General features: G+C 38.4%; 1 protein-coding gene across 3 annotated transcripts; it reads left to right on the forward strand.

The window, feature by feature from the left end:
- The first annotated feature begins 1,169 nt into the window (after window positions 1-1,169).
- PSEN1 (presenilin 1) lies at window positions 1,170-22,625 on the forward strand. 3 transcript variants are annotated; one of them, XM_084287467.1, is made up of 12 exons: window positions 1,170-1,237; window positions 3,612-3,755; window positions 5,532-5,570; window positions 8,404-8,657; window positions 9,727-9,868; window positions 11,580-11,647; window positions 13,423-13,643; window positions 15,843-15,941; window positions 17,356-17,442; window positions 18,309-18,476; window positions 20,220-20,338; window positions 20,656-22,625. In XM_084287467.1, the coding sequence occupies exons 2-12, from the start codon at window positions 3,672-3,674 to the stop codon at window positions 20,809-20,811; spliced, it is 1,437 nt and encodes a 478-aa protein (XP_084143593.1). In that variant the 5' UTR covers window positions 1,170-1,237; window positions 3,612-3,671; the 3' UTR covers window positions 20,812-22,625. The 3 variants fall into 3 exon arrangements, with proteins under 3 accessions (XP_084143593.1, XP_084143591.1, XP_084143592.1); XM_084287465.1 differs by lacking the exon at window positions 5,532-5,570; XM_084287466.1 differs by lacking the exon at window positions 1,170-1,237 and having other exon boundaries at window positions 3,620-3,755; window positions 5,446-5,570.
- Window positions 22,626-27,842: the final 5,217 nt, after the last annotated feature.

The following is a 27,842-nucleotide window of genomic DNA, read 5'->3' on the forward strand; positions in this document are numbered from 1 at the left end:
CTTCCTGTCTTCTATCTGAACAGGAGCCTCTGCACTAAAAAGCATCTAGCTACACCGTTGTGGCTCTAAATGTGGGCAGGGGGAAGGCCCCAAACTGTAAGTTTAGTTTCTCATTTAATTTATATTTCTCACTACTCTAAAGCTTTCCTATTACTAAGAGAGAGAACACTTGGATTTTTTTTTTTTTTAATTTATTCCTTTTATTAACAGAGTTGCTAGATAGCTGCCTGCAGGAGGATAGTTTGCTTGTAGGTGAATACAATTAAAACTGGAAGCTCTTGCCTTATACTAGGTTCACACTTTCCAATATTCTATACGTTTTCCTATGCAGGAGCATAGGATGTCATACCTGCAAACTTACAAATTAGTACATAGTCCTGTAGCATAACCAATGTAAGGTATTGGTAATAAGCATTATATCTTAGGCCTAAATGATATTAATAACAAATAGAGACTTGTGTGGTGCAGTTGAATGCCCACGATAATTTTCTTGAAGTTAAGTTTTATTGCACAATTTCAACATGCCACCTCACTTTCCCATAGATCGTCCCAGAATGTGGTTGAATAATAAAAAATAGAGCAGTTTTAAACATGCAGAATTCACCAGGGTCTCTCGATGGACGTTATGCTTTCACAGTTGGAGTTTCCTATAAGAGCGTTTCCTATATGTGTTAGTTGCTCAGTGAGGTTATGTGCAGCTAAAAAGGAAGCGTCGATTTCTTGTCAAGTACCAGCGACAGCAAGGTAAGCTTCAAGGTTGAAGTGTCTTTATTTCTTCCATGAGTCATAGCACTACTGGCACCTTTGTGAAAAGGTTCCATGTAGCTGAAACAAACCAGCGTTTGCATATTGAGGTATGAAATACAATTTTTTTTAATAATATTTTTATTGTGGGAGCACATTGAACCAGAATCACTAATTCCTGCCTTGACGGGGTGCTGGGGGGGGTGCTCCCTTGAAACCCCTGTTTGCGGCGCTGTCGCCTCCTGACGCGCCGTGAGGTAAAAAAGCCCCCGCGGCGGGCTCGGCCCGCGCTCCCCTCAGCGCCCGGTGGCGGCGCGAGGCCGCCCCTCAGGCGGCGGCTCCCCCGCTGCGGGCGGGCCGCGGCGCTGCGGCCCCGGGGCGGCGGACGTGAGGTGGCGGCGAAAGGCGGCGCCTGGGCCGGAAGCGAGCGGGGCCGGGCTGCGGGGCGGCGAGGAGCCGGTGGCGGGGCCGGCGGGGGAGCGGCGCCCTCCAGGTGCGGTGTGGCTGGGGTCGGGGCCGGGGCCGGAGCAGGGACACGAGGGGAGCGGGGCGGCTGCCGGGGGGTCGCGCACAGCGGGGCCGTGGAGCCGGGGCCGGCCCGGGAGGCCCCTCACGGCCGCCTGTTGCGTGCCGGGAGGCGAGGAGGGGGGCGGCGGCCCCCGGGCGGTTGGCGGCGGTGCTGCCCCGGCCCCGGCGTGAGGGGACGGGGGCGGCCGGGGGCGACGAGCACGGGGAAGCCGCAGCGCTGGGAAGGGGAGGGGAAGCGGGAGGGAACTTCTTCAGGCAGGCTGGTTTTAAATCACGGCTTCGTTGGAAAATCAGACGTTTTTGAGAGCCCCTTCTGAGGTAAAGGTGGTTAAAAACTCGATCTGCTCCTGCCCACGCGCGGCTCGCTTGTAGGGTTTGTTCGTTCGTAGTTAAATTTCAAACTTGGGGGCGTTCATTCCTTTAAAAAAAAAAAAAAAAAAAAAAAGTCTTCGAAGATGTCCTGAATACGATTTCTGAGTTCTTGAGTTTTAAAAAGGGATGATTTTAGCACACTATAATTTTTGTCACCTCTAAGACACCGCTACTGAAGTTGTGGTGCCCCTCTCCTGTCAGTTACCTCAGGTGCCCTTCACTTTCTCTCAGCCCCTCAGTGCCTGGTCTCGTTGGATGGCTTTGTGGTGCTTTTCTTTACCGGCCTTTAAGCAGGATCCTGTGGTGGCATTTCTTCTTGTTGTTTGCTTTTTCGATTTTTTCCCCCCCAGTTTATTTAGGATTTTGATATGATGCTATGTGGAGGTCTCGTTTTGCTAATCCGCATTTGGATAAAAAATACTTGAACTTTTTTCTCTGTAGCTGCCCTGTCACTGAGGGTTTTCGCTGATGGCAGCCTTAAAGCAGCACCGTGTATGTTCTGTAGTCCAACTAAAGAATCAGAGCAAAAACTTTAAAATAAGAGCAACGTAATACCTTTTTATTTTCTTCTAGCCTTACATTTCATTAGATTTTAAACTAGATGCTCTGTTTTTAATTAGAAGCACAGAAGAGAGCCATTCTCCTAGCGAATGCTATGTTGCCTTTCCAGACGGGTAGGATGCTCCCACTAGACCTGTTAAATTGGTCTTGCCTCCTAATGGCCCTTCAGCGTAAGCTGCATCCCTGCAGAAGTCAGTAAGCACTGCAAGCTAATCTTGTAAGAGATTCACTTACTTGTCAGTGAAGAAGCAGCTTCTGCGTCTTTGTATGTATGAAACTGAGCTTAACTCCCATTTGAAGTAAGATGCTGTCTCGTGGCTTTCTGCTGCCAAAAGTGAGAGGCCTTGCCTTGTGCAGTGTCTGCATGTCCTCCATTAATACGATTTTTTAGATCCTTCCATTAACTGGTTGAACGCACTACAGCAGCACAAGAAGATTGTGTTCTTTTCCTGGGTTTGCTTTCTTCCATTTTATTGAGTTAAACATACTGCAAAGAGGACTGATGAGTGCTGGAGTTGGCACAAGGTAGGAGCAGGAGCATCTTGGCGTGGAAGTGGGGACTGGCACTTCCCTCTTAGCAGCAGTGGCTGTTATTTCAGTTCGCTGTGTTTTGTGCAACCAAGCCAGTGATTTATGCAGGCCTACTCATTGTTCCTTTAAACTACTTTTTTTTTTTTTTTTTGAAACCTGCGCTTACATCACTCTTCTTCCTTTTTCTGCTATAATTATTTATTCTTCTTTGTTACAGAGCAGCTGCTTAGTTCTGGTTTATTCACGTTTGCTTAGGAAAATATTAGTACGCAACTTTTTTGTGTAAGGACACTTGAAACTATTAAAGCATAAGGAATTTTAGGTACATTTAGCTCATACATAAAACCTACTGCTAGGAGAACACATACTAGTTCTTCAGGCTCAGATGAAATACTGTTTTGTGTAGCTCTAGGTCCCTCTTTGGGTATTACAGTGGTAAGCAGGTGTCATGCCCAGATTTTAAATGATCAAGTGTAACTTGATCATCCTTGCTTGAAGATTACACTTGTTCATCCAGAAATGAAAGACTTGGAGCAATTGGACTCTGAGATACAGCACACAAGGTTGTGAGCAAGTATGCAGTACTTCTCATTTATTGCACAAGATGGAATGGAGAACTGTTTGAATCTTTGGTTTGTTGCTGACTGACTTCCGTGGTTGATGAACTATTTTGATAACACCCAGACACTCTTATTTTTGTGCTGGAAAATCCCTGTTATGACCTCTCAGTAAACACGTGATACAGTTTGGTAACATTGTGAAGAGAGAAGATGGTTATCTTTGGTCTGTGTGAATTCTAAGAATTGAGGTAGGGAGGGGATGGCAAATTTGCTTGTAAAAGAAAAAAGACTATTCACACATCTTTTTCCTTCCAGCATCTCAAGAGGAAGGATCCATTTTGTATAGAAACAAGTGATTTCCAGAGGACAGCCTCAATGACAGAACTGTCTGCACATTTACCCCAGTTTCAGCATGGGCAGCTGACAGAAAACTTCCCTGATAACCACCTCAGCAACACCGTATGTAATAAACAATTGTATTACCTGATAGCAGTTAAATTGGGATGAATAATCAGTGTGGATGAAAATACAGTTCAGAACTATAGAGATCTGTTTGGGAGTAATTTTTTCCATCTGACTGTTGTGATAAGCAGTGCTGAAAGAAATACTCTGTAAATTATCTAATATCCTAAACTCGGGTAGACTTCTCCCAGTTTAAAAAGATGCTGGAGTGACTAGGCCCTCTAGAAAAAAAAAAATAAAAATGAGGTGGGTTATTCCCGTAACAGACTTTGATTTCCAGGTGATTTATTGAACTCTGGCCGTGGTCTGCTTGATTTAGGGGGTTCAGTCTTGGAGTTAATTTTAGTCTAGGTAGAGCTTGGGTTTTGTCATTGTTGTTACTGGAATGCTACTCCTGTGCAGAAGGAGCAGAACTGTCTTGTCCTAATTTTGAATAACTGTCAGCGTGTTCTCAGAATTCTTGAGGTTTGGGGTGTGTGTGTGGGAAAAACCAAACCCTAAAGTTCTATATCATTCCTTAGAAAGTGCTAATTGTGTAATAATTGCTAATACTATGCTTATTTTAGCACTTGTGTTTTGATAAAACCAAGTTTAGTTGGTCTACTTGGGTGTGGCGCCCAGGCTCTTGGATTTGTCATGCCCAGTTCCTTGTTCTGCAATAACTGTTGAGTGTCAGGTTTCCTTATGACATAGAAATGCTCCTGGGAGATTGAGCCACTAGTAGCTGTGTTTATGGCAGTGATTCAAGACAATATTTTGATCCCTGTTCTAATTCCACTATGGAATTTTGAAAAATTCTTGTATTTATCTCAGGTCAACATCCTGCTAAAAAGCAAAAATACAGAACATTTGAAAATTATCTTTGGAATTTAGAAGTAAGACTGATTTAAGACCTTACTGATTATAGAAACTGTTGCTAAAAATAAAAAACTGCAGCAGGAGAGTTTCCATACTTTATGCTTTTACATCAGAGGGAATGAAAAAAGTTTCTTTTCATCTTGGACAGGTGGGAGCTTAACCTTTATTGAACGTTTCTGCCGGATTAAAAAGGCAGAGCTCTATGATTAGCTCCGGGCTCACTGTCCTTGAAGAAAGCTTACTGGAGCTACTTCCCAGCAATGGGGGGCAGACTGTTTTATTTACTTCTCACTGACAGATTGTACTACTGCTTTTTCTTTCAAGTGTAATTCTAGGTGTAGCTTCAATACTTAGGTGTAGTGATTCTTCTGCCCTACATATGTCCGCTGTTTTTCTACAGAGGTATGAAGGTTCTTTCCTGCTTAGGTAATACCTAGCTTCTGTCAGCTAGCACTCAGCATGAGAAATCAGTAATTGCTAGTATGGTTTGCAGTCTCTTCTGGTTACATACCAAGAGTTCAGCGCAGTCTTCAGTGCCCTGTCACTGTATAACAACCTTTAAACATAAATGGTGTATGTGAGAACTGATGAAGAAGCCTATGCCCACTGTCAGGGTCTGCTAAATAATACATCAATTTGCATTCACTAGGTAAAAATATTTTATCAAATATACTGGGTTTTTTTTATCTGTTGATTCAAGGGCTTTGCTCTGGGTTTGCTATTAACTATTTTCCTGATAGGAAAGAAACCTATCAGTTGCTTTTGATGTTGCTTATTCACCTGAAAGCGCGTAGTTCATAACTTACGTTTGCTTACGGTGTTACAACAGGTGTTACTGACTTTTTAGCTTCAGAATTTTCACTTTTAACTATGTCTGAGGAAAGTGAAGAGTCTGTTCCTTTGCTTCCACTTCAGCAAGAGTCCATGGCCTCTGCTCTCTTTAATACTGATCAGGTAGGATATGAGTGTACTTTGTTCTTTTAAGCAGAGGGGCACATGCATGTCACGTTTAGCTACACTTTAGTTCACTAGACTGATGGTACAACCTTTTTCTATTTTTGAGCGAGAGATTAATTCTTATAATATCTTATAGTATTTCTTGATGCTGTTCTGATTTTCTTGCACTGTGCTTTAATTTTGTAAAGACATTTTGTGATTGTGTCTTTGTTCCTAACTGGTGCAGGAAACAGAGTGGCACGCATTGGTCTAATTTCTTCAGTTTTTCTTTGTGTTAAATTCTGCAGTTTGTCTGTAGTGATGTGCTTAGCTAATTAGGCTTTTCCTTTGGGTGTTTTTATGTTTTCATTGCAAAATTGTAGATTTAGATTTTAGTTTTTGTATTTCTTTGCGTGAGAGGGGTAAGTGCTCCCTCATGCAGAACTGCTTTTACCGCAGAGAAAGAGCAAAACATTCCGCAAGTGTGCAGAAACCTATGTACTAGGTCTGCTTTACTTGTGAACTGTTCTAGGACTCTCATCATCTCTTGTATAATATTACTTATGGTCATCTTAGGCAGTTTATTTAGATAGATAAGCTTATTGTGGTTTTGTAGGCTGAGGGAAATGGAGCGCTTTCACTAGGAAGGTGAAAAAATGTTAAATTTGAGCTATAATCTGTACAGAAAGAGGTTCACAAAGATGCACACAGCCTTTACAGAACAATTAAAGTTTCAGAACACTGCATTCTCCAATATTCCTGTTTCTATTGTATATGAAGATTTTATACAAAATATACCAAGTAGTTTATAATGAATCTTACATTTAGTAAGAAATAATCTCAAATCTGAAATCTTTCTTATGTCATGCATTAAATTTATCATACTAAATTCCATTTAAGGCTAAAATTGAATATTAAAAATCTAGTTGCCTGCTATTCTTATTTGCTTAAGACAATTTTAGATTATTTTTTTCCTTCCCCTTATACTCAGTTTCCTCTTTGAAAAATAAAAAAGGAAATTTTCTTAGAGGGCAATTCTTGAAACCCTACTGAACCTGATCCTGAGGATACCACAAAGAAAGAAGTAAATAGGTAAAGTGTTTGGTATGTATTGCTAGTGTGTAAAGTTCTGTGAAAGTAGCTTTTTCATGAGTTAGGGAAGCTGTAAAGCATCAACCAGGATTTTAGCAGTGTCAGTGTTTGCAGTTCGAAGTCCAGGGACTTGTACTCCTTAATCACTTAAGTGCTTTTGAAACTATGAGTTCCTGGCTGTGTGTTTAACGTCTTATCTTTTCTGAGGGTGGGGCTGAGACAATTCTGTATAAAGAATCTCCAAAATGACTATGAATTTATCAAAAAACTTCAGTGAGTTAATTGGACACAGGCTAGCAGTTATGTTTGGAAATGCTATTAAGAACAGGTAATGGGACTTTAACATAGCATGTTTAAGGAGGAAAAATTACCTGTGTAACAGTTCTCAAGTAGAAATACATTTGGTTATTTTTAATGTCTTTTCCAATATCTAACGCAATTTTACTAAATTATATTTTAAGGCATTACAAAAGATATCTCCCCTCAGTTTATTGTACTTTTCAATAGTAAGCTGCTCGAGTGCACTTACTCAAACTGAACTGTTTGTAAATGAAGTAATTCTGAAGTCGTAAGGTTTATTTTGCAAGGAATCAGAAGTCTTTATATTACATCTCATTTATGTTGACCCCCTTGGGTGGAGTGAAGGGAACAGTACATCATCGACTTAAACGTGATAATAGAGTGGGGGAAAAAAAGACTAATCTGTATCAGCTTTTGCATTTTATGGCTTGTTTAGAGTGACTGAGAAACATAAAAGAATTCTGTTGCTATGTGGTCTAGAACAGGTGAAACGTAGCTTACACTGCTGCTGTGTTCTCTGTATGTGCACACAACATAAAATGTTAAATGCCCCCTGTTACAGAATGCAGGCTTGATTGTTCACTCATAGACAGTATTTCAGCTCAGAATTTTGTAAAAGCTGAGTTCCTAGATCGTTTTTGCTTGTGGTTAGTCATAATTCCTTTGAGGGAGATACGGAAAATCTACCTCTGTCCTTGTGTTTGTATTATAGCCTTGATGTTTCACTCAGCAGTATCAGGAAGGCCAGGAGGCTCTTTTATATTTTTTGACAGGGGTGGTGGAATTTCTTCAATGTCAGCAAAAGGACGTGGCTCTAGCATCCTTGGGAGAGGAGAAAAGGAATCTGCACACTTAACTCATCACAGTAAAACTTTAAGATCAAATCTCAGTGTAATGAGCGAGAATTATCTGAGTTTGATCACTGTTTCTGTGTCATTCTTGCTAAAAATGTGTGAACAATGCTTCGTGAAACTCAATTTTAATATGTATTCTAGTTAGTGTACTGTAGTGGGAGTAACATGGTAAGGAAAATAGAAATTTTCTTTGAATTTTCATGGAGTTAGTCTAATAAATGTCTCTGGCATTATTTCTGGAAGTAGACAGAAAGCTATGAGTAATCTACTGTCATGCACCCTTGTTTCAGCTGTAGTTTGGACAAAGAGAGTAAGTTGTCTTTTTTTACTTAGCTTTTTCTTCTGTTTGTAGAAAAGATGGCATAGCAATGTTGGTTGCATCTAACAGCCTGCTGCTGTTTTAGTATAAATGCTTCTAATATAACCCTGTGCTTTTATTCTTTTGGTAACTATGTGAAACACTTAATGATTCCTGTTTACGTCCTCAATGTGAAAAATGTTTTTGACAGTAAATATTACCTTACACATGCCCCCCTCAAGACCATCTTAATACACATGAATATGATTATGGATAATTTCTGATGAAAGTGTTTTATATATTGCAGAATGATAACAGTGAAAGACGGCGTCATGATAACAGTGAGCGCAGAAGAAATGACAATCCTGGGTCTGAAACCAATGGGCAGCCACAGAACAACATTCAGCAGGTGGTGGAAGATGAAGAAGAAGATGAGGAGCTGACACTGAAATATGGGGCAAAACATGTGATTATGTTGTTTGTACCTGTCACACTTTGCATGGTGGTCGTTGTTGCAACCATCAAGTCTGTCAGCTTTTACACACGCAAGGATGGACAGCTGTATGTATCAATTTTTTCCCGTCTTTTTAATGGACCCACTTAGATCATTTTCTTTAACCTCAGTTTCTTCAGGATTTTAATTGAAACAGTGAACTTCCTTGTCTCCCTTTTCCTCTTTACCAGCCTAGAGGTAGCTTTATTTTATTCCTTCCAGAAACCAAACTCTCTACCATGGTACTATTCACATTTGTTTTATATCTGGCAACCAGTCTGGATGACATCTTACTTGTAACTACTTGATTCAAATCCTGATCCTCTTTTTAACACTTTGTGCTCTCTGATGCATGAAGGTAAAATAAACTGGTATATCTGTTAAAATAAACTCAATCAAAATATTGATACTAATATTGCCAAAAAATAACAATATCAGTGAAAGGTGTTTCAGGAGAAAGGAGACAGAGAAAGAACACTGAGCCTGTCAGAACCTGAAGCAAATCAGTCTAAATGTACCCCCATAAAAACATTTAGACAAAATGATTCAAAGTGTGTTTGGCTTTGAAATGTTTGTGTAATGTAAGAATGTCATAAAATGGTAGTGAAAAGGAACTTTGTGTTTTGATGAAACAAAGCTGTTGATCAAAAATATTTTTTCTTGGGATTTTATTTATGGTAAGTATTTTCATTTTGTCCTGTCATGTAATGAAGTGTTTTTTTCTCCCCACCTTGTTTTATTGCTGTAAGAAAGAGTTGAGCTCATGCAGTGTTTTTGTTGGAATCACTGGGGGACACTTCCTTGTAAATCCACTAGATGGTGTGCTTATAAAGGTCTAACTGCAGTCACGTGCAAATTCATCAAACAACCTAGATTTCTTAGTTGATTGTTTTATAAAGCGGAAATTAGTTGTAATCTAAGAATATAGGAAATGCAGGTCTTCTAAGGAAGAATAATGTTTTTTTATTAAAGTTTGTCTGATACGATACTGTGCTGCCTTTCAGGTTTTGGCTAAGTAGAAAATAGCTGTCACTCTGAATTGAAAGATTATTGCAATTTCATTTCATGTTGGCCTTGCATATCACAAACATTTGTGGACTCTACAGAGGCATTTCAGTTGACTTTTTGTTCTTGTAGCATCTACACTCCCTTCACAGAAGAGACAGAGACGATCGGACAACGGGCCCTGAATTCAATTCTCAATGCTGCTATCATGATCAGTGTCATCATTGTCATGACCATACTCCTGGTTGTGCTTTACAAATACAGGTGCTATAAGGTGAGTGTAATTGACTTGAGTAATTGTGCTAGTTTTATTTATTAGTACTGATTATCAAGGATGGAACAAAAGGAGTATCAAGGATGAGTGAGCAGAAGTTACAAGGTTGGGTATTTTAAGTGTTTCAAATTTGTGGCTTCACAAATGCTAACACTGCTGGCTGTTTTATCAGCTAGAATTAGGGTGGCATTGCTTCTTATTCCTGTGAAATGTACTATGGACTGAAATCTTCTTGTGGTCAAGAACTATGAAGCACAGGCCTGGTCCTACATCTGGAAAGCTGTTCAAGACTTCAGGGGCTCTTCAAGGGCTCTGCTCTTCCCTGCCCTACCTGCAAGTATAGAAGTCTCCCAAGACTGATATGTGCATGGCTGTACGTGCTAGGTGATATCCTTACGGCAAACACAGAGACTCAAAGGCTCTTTTGTGATAGACTTCAATCATACAGTGATGTAATCTGGGCAAGTCCAGGCTTAGAATAAATAATTGCAATGTCACCTGCCTGGGAGCTGTTCATGAAAATTCATGGTTGTCTTTTGGTCTTAATGACCAATTTGACAAAGCTTGGCATAACAAAATTTCCCAGTGTACAGTGAATCTGTTTAATAGTAATAAAGCAGGCTGTGGGATCCATGCACTGGCACAAACCTTTACTCCACTTTTTTTTTTCTTTTAAGAGAGGGAAAATGTCTTTTGTGGGTATGGGTGAAACCCCTTTACAAAGTTTCTGTGGAATGACTGGGGCAGTGATTTCTGTCTGTATCCGTATATGGCTTGGAGTAGTGCTTTTTAAGGTATAGAGTACTGTTGTTATCACAGTGTGGTGTTAACTCCTGAATCAACTATGATTTCTTTATAAATTGTCAGTTTTGATCATTCTAACAAAGTCAGATAATTGATGTTCTTCAGCTAGGTTCCTTGGCTGCCACTCAGTTCTCAGGTGCTGAAAGCATCGAATTTGTTTATATTTAATTTATATTTATAATTTTCTCACACTTACAGCTTTCCTCTTGACCTTGCAATGCATGGGGCATTCTTTTTACAAAAATAATTATTGTACTCAAAAATTAGAATGATTAAACAACAGAAATTTCTTGTAGTTTTATTTTAATTTAAAGAAACCGTTACGTTTTTATTTTTAAAATTGCTTAAAGGGTATGTTTTTATACCAGAATGGTGTAAAATCTAGTTACCTGTACAATTCTATCATATCAAATTAAAGGGATTATGTGTAAAGATTATTGGTAGAGGATATAGGAATCCTAATATCAATTAATTTATAATTCTAGCAGATAAACACTGAAGATTTTCTGTGTTTTAATATTTAATGCTGTAACTGTGTTCTGAAAACTCTTTGGAATGACAGCAGTGGTTTTATTAGCACAGAAATGAACCATGTTTTCCATCTGTGTTAATGCTTTATATTTCTGCTATATTACAATGCCATTGTTTTCAAAGTGCCCTAAAAATAAAAGTAGTTTGCATTCTATATAACCTCTGTTGAAAGACCACAAAGCACTTAAAATCTGTAAGTATATAGGCTGTGTATAGGCTAAATATGAACTTAGCAACAACCAAAGAGAGAGGGATCTGAGTATCATTTTCTCACTTGAATCAGAAGGGATAGTAGCATTGAAAGCACTTTTAAGTAGACATTAATTTTAAAATATCAAACCTTAAATAAAGTCTGTGTTGATATCTATTTTTCCAGGTGATCCATGGTTGGCTTATCATTTCTTCTCTTTTGCTGCTTTTCTTTTTTTCGTTTATCTACCTGGGGTAAGAGAACTAAGCATTAATATGTTATTTTTCATGTACGATGTTATTTGCTTGCATGTTTATTTTATAACTAGCCTGTGAATCTTAACATGAATGATACTGTGTAAGCTATTGCTAGTGAGGTAGAATTATTAGTTTTATATAGATTAATAGAGAGTTAGTAGTGCATCCGATAGTGTACTGCCCATGGCATACTAATCACATAAATAAGACATCTTTCCCAGGGCACCGTATACTGTTAGCACAACTTCTGATGTAATTTTTCATAACTGTATGACTGAAGAACAGCTGTTTACATCATGGCTTTGGAGCTAGGCTTTCTTTGCAAAGGCTGTCTGTATGGGAGTGGTAGAAAAGAATCAACTAAAAAGAATCTGCTCTGTCACCAGAATATACCTCCACTACATGTTTCAGTGTTCTTTTAAAATTCTGAAGCATGTCATTAACCAGACTTAAATAAAAGTACATAATACTCAGAGTTCTCTAAAACAAGCAACCTGACCAGGGCTTGTAACTCAAGTTATGCAGTGAAATTATTGTAGCATATGTATTTTTGCACCATTTGATATCAGATACACTTCTCTTTGAGGAATCTTTTTTAAATTTGGTCTCCAGGGATAGAAAATGGGGTTCTTTCCGTCACTAATTTTTGCCAGAAGTGTCCTGTGGTGACTTTTTTGGTTAGTGTTTTCTTCTAACGTTAATAACGACTTTCCTGTAACTTCTGTAACCAGGCAATGTGTGCTGCTCAAAGGCAGTGTAGACTGGGTGGAGGCAAGTTGCTAGACTCACTTCCTTTGGGTTTAGGTTGGCGCTGGTACTCTTCAGTGAGTATGTGTGAGCAGAGGGACTGAGGGGTTTCCTGGCCCTCTGCTTTCCTTCACCTGTCTCTGCCGCCTCACAGCGCTTCTGGCTTCCTTTTGCAGAGGACCAGTGAGGGGGGAGTTTGTAGACCAATTATAGTTGATGGCAATAAGGGCCATCACGCTAACACTGTACATCTCAAAGGCTAGCTAATGGCTAGGTAAGAAAAATTTCCAGGAGGAAAGTATCATGCAAATTATGCAAGGTTCTTGGTGACTTGATGAGGTGGTAGTAGCAGAATTTGCAAACAGCCATTGCAGTCACTTCTCCCTTGGGTCAGTGAAAATCACCTGTGTCTTGGTGACAACATATTTCTCTGTTTTGGTTTATTACTTACTGAAGGTCTTAACCGGTTTATATTATCAGTGTGACAGAGTGGCATGGCTTATCCTAAAAGCAAGGGGTTTGCTTCATTGTTTGTGGCAAAGAATAGAATAATGACGTATATTATACTTGGGAATTAGCGAAGTGTTTCCATTCCATGGGATACAGGGAAGTAAGGAAAGATCAGTTTGTATGGATTTAAAGTTTCTTTATAACCTCATAAATTTTTACTCTGACTTAGAAATCATGAGCATGATCAAAATGACTGTTTATGCAGTAATGTCCTCTCCTGTCAATTTCTGATTAGATTGACAAGGTAATAGAATGCAAATAAAAATTTGCACAAGGATGAAATAGTTGGTATGAAGTAAACATCGGTAAAACTGTCTCCTTTGTGAACAGTATTTTTTAATTAAATACTAATTGGAGATAAACTTTACATTTGGGCCACTACATTGAGCAGTAAGATGTAAAAAAAAAAATAATAAAAAAATCTGAAGGTTGCATCTATGACTTATTTCCATTGTTTTAAGCAAATGCATTCCATAGTCTTCTCCCTTTTTTTTTTTTTTTTTTTTTTTCTTCAGTGAGGTTTTTAAGACGTATAACGTTGCCATGGACTACATTACGGTGGCACTCATGATCTGGAACTTCGGTGTTGTGGGAATGATCTGTATTCATTGGAAGGGCCCACTCCGGCTCCAGCAGGCGTATCTCATTATGATAAGTGCTCTCATGGCGTTGGTGTTCATTAAGTATCTTCCTGAATGGACTGCGTGGCTTATCCTGGCTGTCATTTCAGTGTATGGTAAGGTCTGGGGCAAGTTGTAGAAACAGAAACTATGTTGGGAATTTCTTCTATTTCCTGATAACTCGTTTTCCACTGGTCTGACTAGATCTTAAAAAAAGAAGTGTATGTGGGGGGGAGGTCATACAAAGTAGTGGATAAGGTGATTACAGATTCAAAAATAGCATAATTACCTAAACTAAAATAAGTGACCTGCAGCTAAGGACTTCATGTGGCTGTGTGATGCCATCTTCCTTTGCCTTTTCTGGACTTCCAGGATTCTTTGGGGAGGAAGAAAGGGTAGAATTTAAGTAATTCAAGAAAGGAGGAGATAAGAGGCCTATGTTACCAGCTTGATCTCTTCTATGAATGTGGAGAGACTTTGTACTTCCCATTTTCCTCAAGAATCCCTGGAAACCTACATACAGTGTACGTTCAGAACTTAGGACTTCATTGTTTGGGTGCAGTCCTGTATAGGTATAGATCTGCCCAGCCTACAAATTACTCAGATTTGAAGACGTAACACCCTCACCGTGATCCATGTCTAATAATGAGTAGCAATTCAAGGCAATTTTCATTCATTTTCAGAATGCTCAGTCGTTTTCCATATAGAAGGTTATAATTTAGAGATCTGTTTCCTTGTTCTTAAAATAAAAATAAAATTAATCTGAATTATTGCATATATTTTTTTTCAGAATAGTGACAGAAATAGAGGTATCTAGATGTAGTTTTTTCATAGAGCTCTAGAGGGCACTGGACGCTTGAAAAAAGCTGCTGGTTTTGGTTTTTGTTATACTAAATGTGCTTTCAACATCTCATCTATGCAAACACAGCTTTTTTTCTGCAAAGCTTCATATGCCAGTTTTTTTCCTTTTCACTCTCACACTCACATTTTTTCTTCTTTGAGTGTGAATAAACTGGCAGTTGTTTCTAATCCATAGAAGTTACGTAAGCTCCACTTACCTATTGTCTTGCAATTTGTTTTAGCATTAAACTTGGGTTAAGAAAAATCTTTGGCAATAGAAAGTAAACTTGGTTATTTCCAGTGTGTAAACTGAATACTATTTTTTGTGAATTAGTTTTCTTTCAACTTGCAAGTTGGCATAGTGACACAGCAACATTTGCAGTTGCATAACATCTTAAGTGAGGAACTTCATACTTTATTATTCGTATTTTACAATAATACGTAAAATCGGTTCTACAGCTACAAATATTAGTAAGCTCTTGGTTTCATACTGTTGCTGTAAGACTCCTTAAATTTCCTCCTCTGATTAATACGCATCTGATTGAAGTGATGAAATTGCGCAAATGGCTGTTTGTTGTATGCTTTCTCAAAGCTGGTAAACTTTTTGCAGAGAAAGCCTTTGAAAATCAAAGAATGAGCATCACAGCAGTGATATTTTTGGGAGTTCTTCATGATTACTGAAACCAATATTGTCAAGTTGTATATTCTTAGAAACTAAAATACTTAATCTTTACCTCAATGAATTTTATCTGTAAACTTCGTGGAGGGGGACGGAGTACTAAAGTTCCATGATAATGTGGTGTTTTTTTATTTGGCCTGAAGACAATTAGTTCAGTGTTTCGTGGTCTGCAAAGGTGTGTTCTGTCTTGGAAGAAAATGCTGAGGCTTATTGAGGTGATCCAAACCCATGAGGACTTGCATGTAATGGAATATCAAACTAAATGTCTGTAGTGTGTCTTCTAGATTTTAGTTTGCCACTGAACTTCTTACTACTTGGGAGAAAGACCGACTATTTAAGGAAAGGTCAGCATACCTAGAGGACATGGACAGGATCAAATAAATTAATTTATCACCTTAAGTTTTATACGGTAGTCTTTGTCTACCTGGCCTCCAGGTATTATAGGTGTGCGAGACCTAAGACTAGGTGGATGTTCAAGTATTGGTAAAATATTGCCATGCAGCTAGGAAAGGAGAAAGAGGTGAAAAGAGATGAAGAAGGGTTTTGAAGAGTAACAGTGGTCTGCAGTGACCTATGTATGCTTAGACACTTGGTATAAAAGTAAGATCGAGGGAAAAATTTAACTTTCTATAGGATGCTGACCTGTGACTGGTTAGTGTCTCTCTCAGAAGTCTCTGTTCAGGGTAACATTTTACCTTATTACTGGTCTCTGCAAGTGTTATATATAAAAAAACAAAACACAACTTCTTCAAAGTATGTCTACAGTGATGTAAGACCTGTTTACTTTTCCTTCTAGATTTGGTTGCTGTCTTATGTCCTAAAGGTCCTCTTCGTATGCTAGTTGAAACAGCTCAAGAGAGAAATGAAACTCTCTTTCCAGCACTTATTTACTCCTGTGAGTATATTCTATTAAATACTTTAAACTTACAATCACCCACTCAGCTGAAGTTATTTTCTCATTTTTCTCTGTTTTAACATGTTGCTTGCCAGCTGGAATTCCCAGTCTGTTCGTTTGGGTCTCAGTTTTCCTTTTGCTGTTGACTCAAAAATGTGAAACGTCTTCTGGCTAAGATTTTCAAGATAAAAACCAGCATGTTTTGTTCTTACAAAATAGGAACAGAAAAAAAAATTTAATACACCAAAGCAAATGTCATTAGGCTGTGAATCAAGCATTTCAAAAGGAATACTTTTTCAGAAAATATTTATCAGCTTTCTATGCTTAAATATCCTTAAATATTCTGTGTGTTACTGAAAGAAAAGGGAGAAGTTGCCACAAAGAGATTCATTTGCAGAGCTATTTTTGCAGGGCTTGTCCTCTTTTGATATGTTGTTTCTTCTTTCAGTTGCCAAAAAATAATCTACTGAATGCATGTTGCTGTTATGACCTGTGTATCAATCAGTAGATAATTCCACTATCCACAAGAATAAAACTTGTGTTCACCAAATTCTGTATATGCACGTTGTAGCTGTGCTCCAGATATTACTGTGTTTTTAGGAGAGTAAAATTGCCTTGTGCAAGTACCGAAGATCCATATTGCTAGTTAGAAATACATGGATAACAGTGAATTGGGTTAATCATAAATCATCATGCTACTGGTGCTGAGGAAAAGCCTGTGTCTGGAAGAATGAAGTATGTTGTGTTGTAGACTCCACAACTCTTAGAGGACAAAATTACAGTGGAGAAAGGGGAGGGTCTCCTTTATCTTTCACTCTTGCTGTGTTTTACTGATACTACTCGTACGTAGTTGCTTGACTGTCTTTTTTGAGGGAGGAGAGGCTAATGCTGAGAAACCACAAATTGAATTAATATATACCATTTAAGTGTGACAACATTTAATTATCTCAAAACTGGAGAATTCTTTGGGGGGGGGGGGGGGGGGGACACAGAACAATTAACTTTGATGCAGATGCTGCCTCTCATTTGAAGTTACCTTTGCACCGGTCTTAATAGACCTTTTCACTTGTAGATGAAAGGATTGCTTAATGGAAAAAAGTAAAGAAATCATTGATTCAGACTTTCAGAGTGGGCTTCATATGTAGAAGTAATTTCTCTAAAGCTACACGCAGCTGCTGCCATTTTTTCCAACATCCAATAAAAATAAAACTTGTGTTCATCGAATTCTGTATGTGCATGTTGTAGCTGGTACTGGCTGTGTTCCAGATATTACTGTGATTTAATGAGAGTAAAATTGCCTCATGCGAAAGATAGCTGTACAGAAAGAACAGAAAAATAATGGATTGATGCCAACACTAGCTCAAAATTGCATGCATCTGAAGATAACATTAGCTATGCTGTTTGTTTTTAACAGCAACAATGGTATGGCTAGTGAACATGGCTGAGGAAGATCCAGAAGCCCAAAGGAAAGCTTCTAAAAACTCCACCTATGATAAACAAGGTAAGTTTTTCTTTGACAAGTTTTTTTTTTTTTTCATAATTATCATTTTATTGGAATACATGTTTATGGAGACATATTTTTTTTTTAGCTTTTTAAGAGTACTGGCTTCTGTAGGAGAGTGAGAGAGTATAAACCTTATTAGGAAAGATGACTGAAAAAAATCCATGAAGACTGAAAATAATTCCTCATTTACTGTGCAATTAGTGTTCCTGCATTCATCATTCTGGAACACAGGATATTGGTGGTGAAATGACTCTTGGTAGACAACTATTGACTGAGCTCAATTGGTTGTCAAATTGGGTTAATGTAATATCGTATCAACTCACACTTATATTGGTATCACATGGAAATGTGTCTAGCCCTCTTAGCTATGGAGTTAGTGTTTAAAAACATGGTTATGTTTGTTTATGTATATATCTGGGAAGAGCAGAGTTTCTGAATTTACTATGCTTGGAGGGAGTGTATGTATAATATGTAACGTTCAATAAAGTTTTATGTTTTACTGTAAAATTAAACTGTCAGTAACTTTCTGACTAGACAAGCCAATAATAGATGGGAGTTAAATCTTTGAATTAGGTCACCACACCACCCTGTTTCATCAAGGTACTCTTGAATACTAGGACTTGCATGCAACATGTAGTTGCAGTGACTGCAGAGTGCATGTTGACTCCCAAGTGTTTAAAAAAGTATTAAAATAGTGAGAATCTCTTGTAATGTGCCAATATTAGATGTTGCTAAATAGCACAGAATACCTCTTTTCTATCACTCTTCAATGATGTTGTATGTGGAGAAAGTGTCATTTGTTATAAGTTTTTTTTTTTTTTTAAAGTAGATTTTAAACATTTTAAATGCCTTTATTATTCCAGCAAACCAGACTCAGAATGGAGATGCTGAACCAGATGATGGTGGCTTTAGTCAAGAATGGCAGCAACAAAGAGACAATAGAATAGGGCCCATTGAATCAACACCTGAATCACGAGCTGCTGTTCAGGCTTTACCCAGTAACTCGCAAACGAGTGAAGACCCTGAAGAACGTGAGTATGGAGTAATCTCTGAAAGACTCAATCAGTCTGAAGCTAGTTAATCTTGGTCATTCTGACTGCACAGATACACTATGCTGTGAGCTAAGAGCAGCTGAAGAGTACTCTTGATCAATACTGACATGCTTTACAGAAAAAGGTTTTGGTTTTGTTGCAAGAGTAATACTGGCCAAATTGATCTCCCATTTGATACGTAGATTCAAAACTTTAACTGCCAAGCTGTTTTCAGACCATTATGCATCAGTTGTATTAGCTTTTGTCTCTTTCATGCAATGTTCTGCCATGTATCAGCCCTTTTGGATCTGGGGCTGTGTAAATGCAGTCATTATTGTTTTTTGCTTCAAGAGTAAATGACTATAATCCACTCTGGACAAAGCAGCGTTTAAAGACCTGTTTGGGGACTGAAATGAATTCAGAATGCCACAGGCCTGAGTATTTTTCTCCAGCACCTCGATGAAGTTCAGTATCTTTGGAGCACACATGACATCAATACTCAGATACTGGTTTTAACAGATTTAAGATTTCCAATTTGAGTTTAAGCTGGCATTAGATTTGAAGAGCTCTAAATAAATTACGATCTGCCTGTCTAATGAACTGTTCTCCTTATGTGATGCTGCCATATTTATTTAGCAGGTGCACCTGCTTCCTCTGATTCCTAGGTGTTTCTTTGTTTAAAAATATAGGCATCTACTTTAAGAAAACTTCAATTTTTGAATTTACCTCAAAAATTCCAAATTTGTTTCAGCAATTAAACAGTATTGTAATTCTTAACAGCTTTAGTGAATGCACTATCACAAAACGGATATTGGAGGCCTGCTGAAAAAGAGTAGGGTTGCATTTGTTTGTTTATTAAATGATCAACCAGGCATAACCCTCTGCTTTGATGCTGAGTTCCTTGCAGAACTCTGAAGCGTGAGTTTGGGGCTGGACTGTAATCAGGTGACAAAACAAATGATAGGCTAAATGAAAACATCTGGAGACCTAATGTTTGCCCTCCCTAGCTTAGTATCTTGGACTAAATGCTCAGAAACTGAAGTGGTGTTCAGGAAATCATCATTCTTTTGTTTACAGAAATAATTGAATATTGTGCTTTCACTGTTGTTGCTATGTTGGCAATTACTATTTAAAAAATAACACATTAGCTCATGAGTTTTAGTAAGACTCATATCGTAGACTAAATGTGTCCTTTTTGGCTCTAATTTACTCTGTAATTTTACGCAAGTGCTTTTTAGAACTACCTTAGTAAGACTTCTGTAGGAGAATTGGTAAGGAGGTGGAGCATTTTGCTGGATATAGATTTCTAACTGACAAACAAAACATAATCTGCAAGTGACTCATTTGTTTTCCCCCTGTGATGACCAACTTGAAAGAATTATATTTCCATGTTTTGCTGAAGGACTATGACACAACAATCAGAAGTGGGAAAGAGAACCCTACAAAATGTAATAAAAAGTTCTGAGTTTGTATATACTGCATCTGTATTTACAGTAGACTAGGAATACAGAAATCTTATTACAGGATAAATTAAGTGGTTTAACGTTCCTCAGCCACCTTGTTTCATAAGTTTTTCTTTATTACTTGATTCAGGAGTGGTATTATTTTTGAAATTATTATTTTTTTTTTTTATTAGTAAATTTTGGTACTTAACGTAAATCTGTCTTATTCTCTGACAGTTACTGATACTTGACAATATTAGACTGTGTGATGCTTAGTTCTGCCATATATTCACTTCTGCAGGAGGAGTAAAACTTGGTTTAGGAGACTTCATTTTCTACAGTGTCCTGGTTGGCAAAGCCTCAGCAACAGCAAGTGGAGACTGGAATACAACTTTAGCGTGTTTTGTAGCCATATTAATTGTAAGTATTATGTGACAAGATGGTAGTGATCATTTTTTAAGTTCATCAGGGACAGAGTTATAATCACAACTGCTGTGTTTTTTTGTTGTTGTTGTTTGTTTGTTTGTTTTTTAATTTGGAATTTGTTAATTTGCTGGCTTGAGTAAAAACTGATGAGAGTTTCAGCTGTGATTCAAGTTGGCTGTGCATCCATCACACCTTTTAGTTTAGGAAGGCATTAAAATTCCTTGTATTTCTGTGGGATTAGTGCTTTTATATTATAATCTTTTGTGTGTTGGAGTTCCATAATTTCTCCCTATCTTTTTTTTTCCCCTCAGGGTCTGTGCCTTACACTTCTGCTTCTTGCCATCTTTAAGAAGGCCTTACCAGCTCTTCCAATATCCATAACTTTTGGGCTAGTTTTTTACTTTGCTACAGATAACTTGGTGCAGCCCTTTATGGACCAGCTAGCATTCCATCAGTTTTATATCTAGCACACTTGATGCTCACATTCTACGGATATTTGTATTTGTAGCAAATCTGGGAGGAGGAAATATTTTTTCCCTCAGTTCTCAAGTGAAACTGAAGCTTAATACTCAAGATTCCAAGCCTGAATCATTACAGCTTCCTCCATTTTTTTTTTTTTCTGAGACAACTGCTGCACTGGGCACCATATGAATTTTCCTGTTTGAAAGTGGTTTCTTCCTGATGGCTGGTCTAAATTGTGTGCTGTTATATCAGAGGTAATCTGATATACATATCTCTGGTAAGGACCACCTGTGTGAAAATTGCTAACGCTTCCACCAGCAATGTGATCTCTTAGCACAGGTTGATTATTTCGAAGCATTAAGGGTGCTCAGGATTTCCTTCATGTTGATGGAGGAAGCTGACAAATCAAATGGAACTTGTCCCTGTTAGCCATTTGAAGAGAGAGAACCCAATTCAAACTTCTTCAACAGTGATTCTTGTGACAGCTGAATACGACTCTGCTTTGTGTAAGGAAAAAGGACTTTGTAGCAATTCAACAAAGGGAGAAAGTACTGTCACTCTTACAGAGTGCTCCACCACTTCATAGCCTCTGTGCCTGAGTGTGCTTGGTTTAGTCAGTTTAAAAGCTTTTTTTTCCACACTGGAACTAGAGCCTCTTCTGACTTTCAATACTTGGTATTCTCAAGCATGGAGTGCACCTTCTGTGCATCTACTCCAGTTTATGTAGCTACTTAGACTTGGACTGAATTACATGGCATAAGGGATCATGAAGTCCCAATTTGGACCTAAGATTCTAAAAGGTTGGTAAACTACACTAAAGGCAGTTTTAGGACTTACTGTATGTGCTCTTGCAAATGGATTTGTTATAACACCACTTCAAACCCTACATTTGAGAACAGCCACTAACAGCGTAGACTGCATTATTACCATATATTCATTTTGTTGAAGTTTTCATGAAATAAGTAGACATTCACAACAGTCCCAGATGGATTTTAGCCTGCCGGATCTAGAGGCCGAAGTACTATTAGTAGCACTTGTAATGTTTCACTGAAATTTTTCTCTTCAAAAATTTGCTTTTCAATTCTGTTGACCTGAAGTGTTGGTCTTTCAACCATCTAAGACCCAGGTTGGGCAGGGACTTTTTTTTTTTGGTGTAGCTACTGAAGTTAGGTGAGATATTACTTAATGTTACAAAGGAAAAAGATCTGTGGCCCTCTTCAATTTAATTACCTCTCCTGTGAGGAACAGAAGACTGCAGAAATGAAAGACAACTCAAAATCACCAAAAAGAAGAAACAAGATCTTGAACTTCTTTCTGACAAGATAAAGAATTGATTCTAACTTTCAAACTGCTAAACTCTATTTTGTTCTTCATTTGAAAGAACTTATTTCTGCGTAATTGCTTGGAAATGAGATCTGTATGAGATTACATTGTTTTTGCTGTAGGCTGTTAACTCTGTACAAGTCTTTTCTGAGGGAAGCGCACTGAGTGGATACTCTTGATGGGCATTCCGTTTTACTTGCATCTTGATACTGGAGTCCTTGCCGAGTAGGACAACTGTCAAAATCCCAACACAAACTCTTTTTGTCCTTTTTTCTGTGCCTATAGATTCAAAGGACTGAGACACCACAGATGCTCACCAACCTTTGCCCATGTAAGGGAAGAAAGACTGTGATGTATAAATCTGTTTTAAAACCAAGAAAGGTCTGCTTTCTTTGATTGTCCTTGACAAAAACATCTGTCTCTTTCAGTATGAGTTGCTAACTGTAATGTTAGCACTTTTGTTTGCATAAAATATATTGTCGTCTCCTCTAAAGTACTTTTATTCATCTCATTTGTGTGCTTATTCATCATGGATAGCATTAATAAAGTAACCATATCAAAATTCCTTACACTGACTTTTCAAAGCAAACTTGCTTGTGTTTTTGAGCTTAAATCACTATTCCATGTTTTGCTGAAATGAAGCCTGACTTAAAGCAGGCTTTTTTTTCCACTTACTGAGACTGAGGTTTTTTATACTATTGTATGTTGTTCTTTTCCCGAGCATTTTATCTAAGAAAATTTCCCTTGTATGTTTTATTGGGGATCCTAACTAATTTTATTGTATAGAATAGGTTTCCTAAGAGTCAACGCCACTAGCACCTGTTTGCATATCTGAGACAAAGTCTCAGTTAAGAGTTGTTGAAATGCAGCAGTTGTCTTCGTTGTTTGTTTTTATGGCTTAAATATGTACCATTGGAGTATTGACTCCAGTAAGAGTTGCTTTAGAATCCACAGAAGTATGCAAAGGCCTTCCCACATACTTGAATGGGAGTTAGATGCACAACCCAAGGAAGAGCTCAGACTCTTCAAATGCTAAATTACAGTCTTCCTCTCCCTAGAACTGTTTTTCCTATCCTGAAGTTTTAATTTCTGATCTAGTGTGACATTACAGTGCTGGAGACTAGAAAATGTGTTTATACAGAAATTGTTGTTCAAGTTTATGTATTTGAATTTCAAATTAAAAAGGGAAATCTGCTTTTCAAGCCAAGGCCAATGTATGTTACAGTACACTGCTTATTAGCAAGTCTTATGTACGCCTTCAAAACCAGCAACATCAAAAAACGGTTGACATTTTTGTCCTTTTACACTGAGTCCTGGTACCTTGTATTCCAAATGAGACCTTGCAACTAAAGATCATCTCAAGTACTTGGGTCCATAAGGTGCAGTTAAGGAAAGTGATTGTTTGCATTTGGATTGTTTCTACATAAGTGTGAAGGTTGTGTAACTTCTCTCTCCTTTGTCTTAAAACACCAATCTAATTTGAGGTTGTGAACCATTTCAACTTGGTTAGCTTGGTTTAAATGAAAGAGTTCTGATATATGTAGTCTGCATTTTTTGAGAGAGTAGTTTGCTATTATTAAATTAATATGTTGATGACAGCACATTAGGCTGTAGCTCTCAGTGAACTACTGTGTAGCCCCAGTAGCTAGATTCCTCTTTTGTGCCCCAGGTAGACTAAGTGGTAACTGTTGTGTGACTTCTTTCAGTAGTCACTGGGTACCTTGATAGCTTTCTCTCCCCTTTCAGCTTAAATTAATGATTAGTCTCCTTTAGCTACGTTTCTGCAAATAAAAAAACATAGTACTGAGTTACAGATTTGACCAAAAAAAAACAACCACTTTCATTTCTCCTTTTTTAGTGTTGAGGATTTAATACAGCAAAAGAGAAACAAGAGATCCCCAGAAACTGTTCCTGGTAGCAAAGGTGTATGACACTGCCATGTCTATGTATGGCTATTAAGATGGCACTCAAATTCAAGTGTGATCAATGTGAGGTGAGTCTTGAAGGTGCGCACTTGTATATTGCATCACATTCAGAATAGTTCTGACTAGGCAGATAGTTTTTACTTTGAACCAAATATTCAAGGGCTGTGCTCCACTAAAAATAGCTGATCTCCTCAAGGTACAAAGCAGACTCTGGCTTTTTCAGACATAGGAGACTGGTGCTTCTTGGATATATAGATACGTACCTGTACTTACATATATTGTATGCACTCTGGACCTTTAGATGACAGCTGTTCTGCCATTACTGCAGTGAAGAATTAAATTTGCTGGAGTATATTTTAGGTGGACGGTACTGTATGAAGAAACTTCTCAAAATGCTTTATTAAAAAAAAAAAGTATTACTTTTGGCAGTGATGCTATTGGAAATGAGTATAAAAGACTGTGGAACATGTCTGCACTGTGATTGCATCTCAGTGGTAACGTAGTCATTGGGAGCGCTGAAACATGAACTAGAATGGAATTCTTTTACACTCAAAGCATTTGCAGTTTTCATTTTTACAAACACTGGTTTGTACATAATCTGAATTGAATGTGAATGTTTTTTAAACACCTTTCCGGTTCTTGATAAGATACATTTTTGATAGATTATTGCAAAATTTCCTGTATTTGTCTAATTATTAAAATAAAAATTGCATGGATCTTGACTTACCTTGATTTTACTATATTATTTTAAAGCCTTCATTTAATGCTATTAGAGGCCTAAACTGTAGCTATTTAAGAAGTAAGATTTCTGTCTTAATACAGTTAGGTAGCTTCTTTATCTCCCAGTGGAATATCTTCTTAAAACTGGTTTCTATAGAAGTACTTCCTCCTAAATGCTAATTTTCAAGTTAAAAGAGTTGGTCAAAACTTGTTGCAAAAGCAACCGTAAGTTATAATTAAGGCATGAAAAAGCTGTATGAGATTATATTTAAACACTACCTTGCACGGCGAAGCTTAGTGTTACCTAGGAAAATGCATAGGCTTTTCAGACAGAAAGGACTTCGTGAACTGTATTGTTATTTTGGTGCTGATTTCATACCAATGGTATAGGAAAAAGTTCTTTACCTTAAAAGAATTTTTTGTTTTCTTTTGGAGAAATATTCACTACAAAGTTAGATTTGTCGTAGCTGACTGACCATTGTTGAAGGTATTTCTCTGGGGGATCGCCTTGTCTCTGTGTAGAAGATAAGCATGGAAGACCACAAGGTCCATCTTGACAAGCAGAAAATCAAGTACAGGAGGCCTGCGGGGATGAGCAAGGAGCTCCTAATTGAGCTGAAACATAAAAAGGTAGGGTACGAGAAGTGGAAGCAGGGGTAGATGACCCAGGAGGAGCACAGAGTTGCTGTCTGGTCTTGCAGCAGTAGGGTTAAGAAAGCCAAGGCTCATCCGGAGTTAAATCTGGCAAGAAATGTGACAGGCAACAAGGAAGGATTCTACAGCTATGTAAGTAACAGCAAAAGAAAGACTGAAATGGAAAAGAGGTGGGCCCCGTGATGAATGGGTTGGGAATTAATGACAAATTAATTTCTTTTGGCCACATCAGTGCCTTTGCCCCAGTCTTTATTGGTAAGACTGGCCTTAAGGAATCCCATACCACTGAGACCGCAGGGAAAGTCTGGAAGAAGGTAAACTTCTGGTCGGTGGAGGAGCAGTTACTGGATGTGCAATCTGAGGCCTGGCAGGCTGCATGCATGAATGCTGAGGGAGCTGGCTGATGTCACTGCAAGGCCACTCTCTATAGTCTTTGAATTGTCTTGGCAGCTGGAAGAGGTTCCTGAAGACTGGAAGACAGCAAATACCAATTCTATCTTCGACAAGGGCAGGAAGAAAAATTTGACGAGCTACAGGCCAGTCAGCCTCTCCTCAGTCCTTGGGAAGGTGATGGAGAAAATGATTTTGTAAAGCATTTCCAAAAACATGAAGGGCAAGAAGTTGTTTGGGAGTAGTTAGTATGGACTTCAAAGGACAAATGTTGCTCGAGTAATGTTACTGCCTTCTACAGTGTGGTGGCTAGCTGCTGGATGGTGGGAGAGCAGTTCGTGTTGTTAACTGACTTCAGTAAAGCTTTTGATGCTGTATTCCATAACATCATCACCAGGCAAGCAGACAGTGGTTTAGGTAAGTGGATAGTGAGATGGATTGAAAACTGGCAGAACATCCAGGTCCAGAGGGGTGCGATCAGCAGCACAAAGCCAACTGGAGGTGAGTCACTGGTGGTATAACCCAGGGCTTGATACTCCTCCAGAGGAGTGGGTGATACACCAGATGACTGTGCTGCCATTTAGAAGGGACCTCAACAGGCTGGAGAAATGGGCCAAAAGGTACCTCATGAAATTCAGCAAGGGGAGTTGCAAAGCCCTGCACCTGGACAGGAGGAATCCCAGGCACCAGAACCTGCTGGAGGCTGACCAGCTGGAAAGCAGCACACAGAGAGGGGCCCTGGAGTCATGGTGGACAGCAAGCTGACCATGAGCCTGCAGTGCACCCTTACAGCAAAGGTGTCCAGTAGCATCCTGGGGACTGCATTAGGAAAAATGCTGTCAACAGGTCAGTGGAGGTGAGCCTCCATCCACTCCATCTGTTCAGCAGTGCTAGGCTGCATCTGGAGTGTCCAGTTCTGGATTCCCCTGTACAAGAAAGATAGGACTTACTGGATTGAATCCAGTACAGGGCCATGAAAAAAGGTTAAGGAACTGGAACATCTTTAATTTTAGGAGAGTTTGAATGAGGGAGTGGAGAAGAGAAGGCTCAGGGGGATCTTACCAGTGCATATTAACACGTGATGGGAGGCAGTGAAGTCAAGGGAACCAGGCTCTCAGTAGTGTCCACTAACAAAAGGCAATAGGCACAAATTAAAAAAATAATCTGAGCATAAGAAAACAGAACCTTTTTTTTTTTTATTATTTTTTTTACTTGGAGTGTTGTCAAACACTGGAACAGATTGCCTGGAGCAGTTGGGGAGTCTCTGTGGAGGTGCTCAAAACCCAAGTGGACACAGTCCTGAACAACCTGCTGTAGTTTGACCCTGTCTGAGCAGACAGGGTGGGCTAGGTGATCTCAAGAGCTCCCTTCCAACCTAAACAAATCTGTGATTCTGCATAAACATGAAATTTCCATCATATGATAACAAGAACAGAACAAATAATTGTGAATCACCTGTCATGAACAGAAAAAAGAAGCTTGTAGTTTTTCAAATTGTATGAAATAAGTATTCAGTAAAGATCAGCACTATTCAGATAGCTTCCAAGTCAAGCAAGCACTCAACAATTTGGTGATACGACTGCCTTTGTTGGACACTTTGTTCTAGGGAATAGATAAACCCTAAAAGATTTTTAATAGATGAACCCTAAAAGATTTTAAAAAATACATTGATTTTAAGTGGTTTCTTCCTTTAGTTACTGTAAATTTTAAATGCATAGGGATTGAAGGACACGACTGCGTTTGGATCACAGTGCCAGAATATGTGGTATGCTTAATTTTTCTTACTGAGGTTAATATTGAACTTCGAGATACCATTCTAATATTCTAACTTAATTACCAATTTATTTTCTTACTTCATTACATTTTTAATGTAATCTTTTAGGGATAGGTAAGTAAGTTTCTTTTATTAACAGCATTGGCTTGCATGGAGAATTCAGCTTGGTCTGAGTATTAGTATTTTTAAATTACCTATAATTTGCAATTGAAAGTGTGTTTAAGGACAAATTCTAGTCTATAAATGTCAA

Source organism: Netta rufina (assembly GCF_964035555.1).
Source record: "Netta rufina genome assembly, chromosome: 5".
In the NCBI taxonomy this organism is placed as follows: Eukaryota; Metazoa; Chordata; class Aves; order Anseriformes; family Anatidae; genus Netta; species Netta rufina.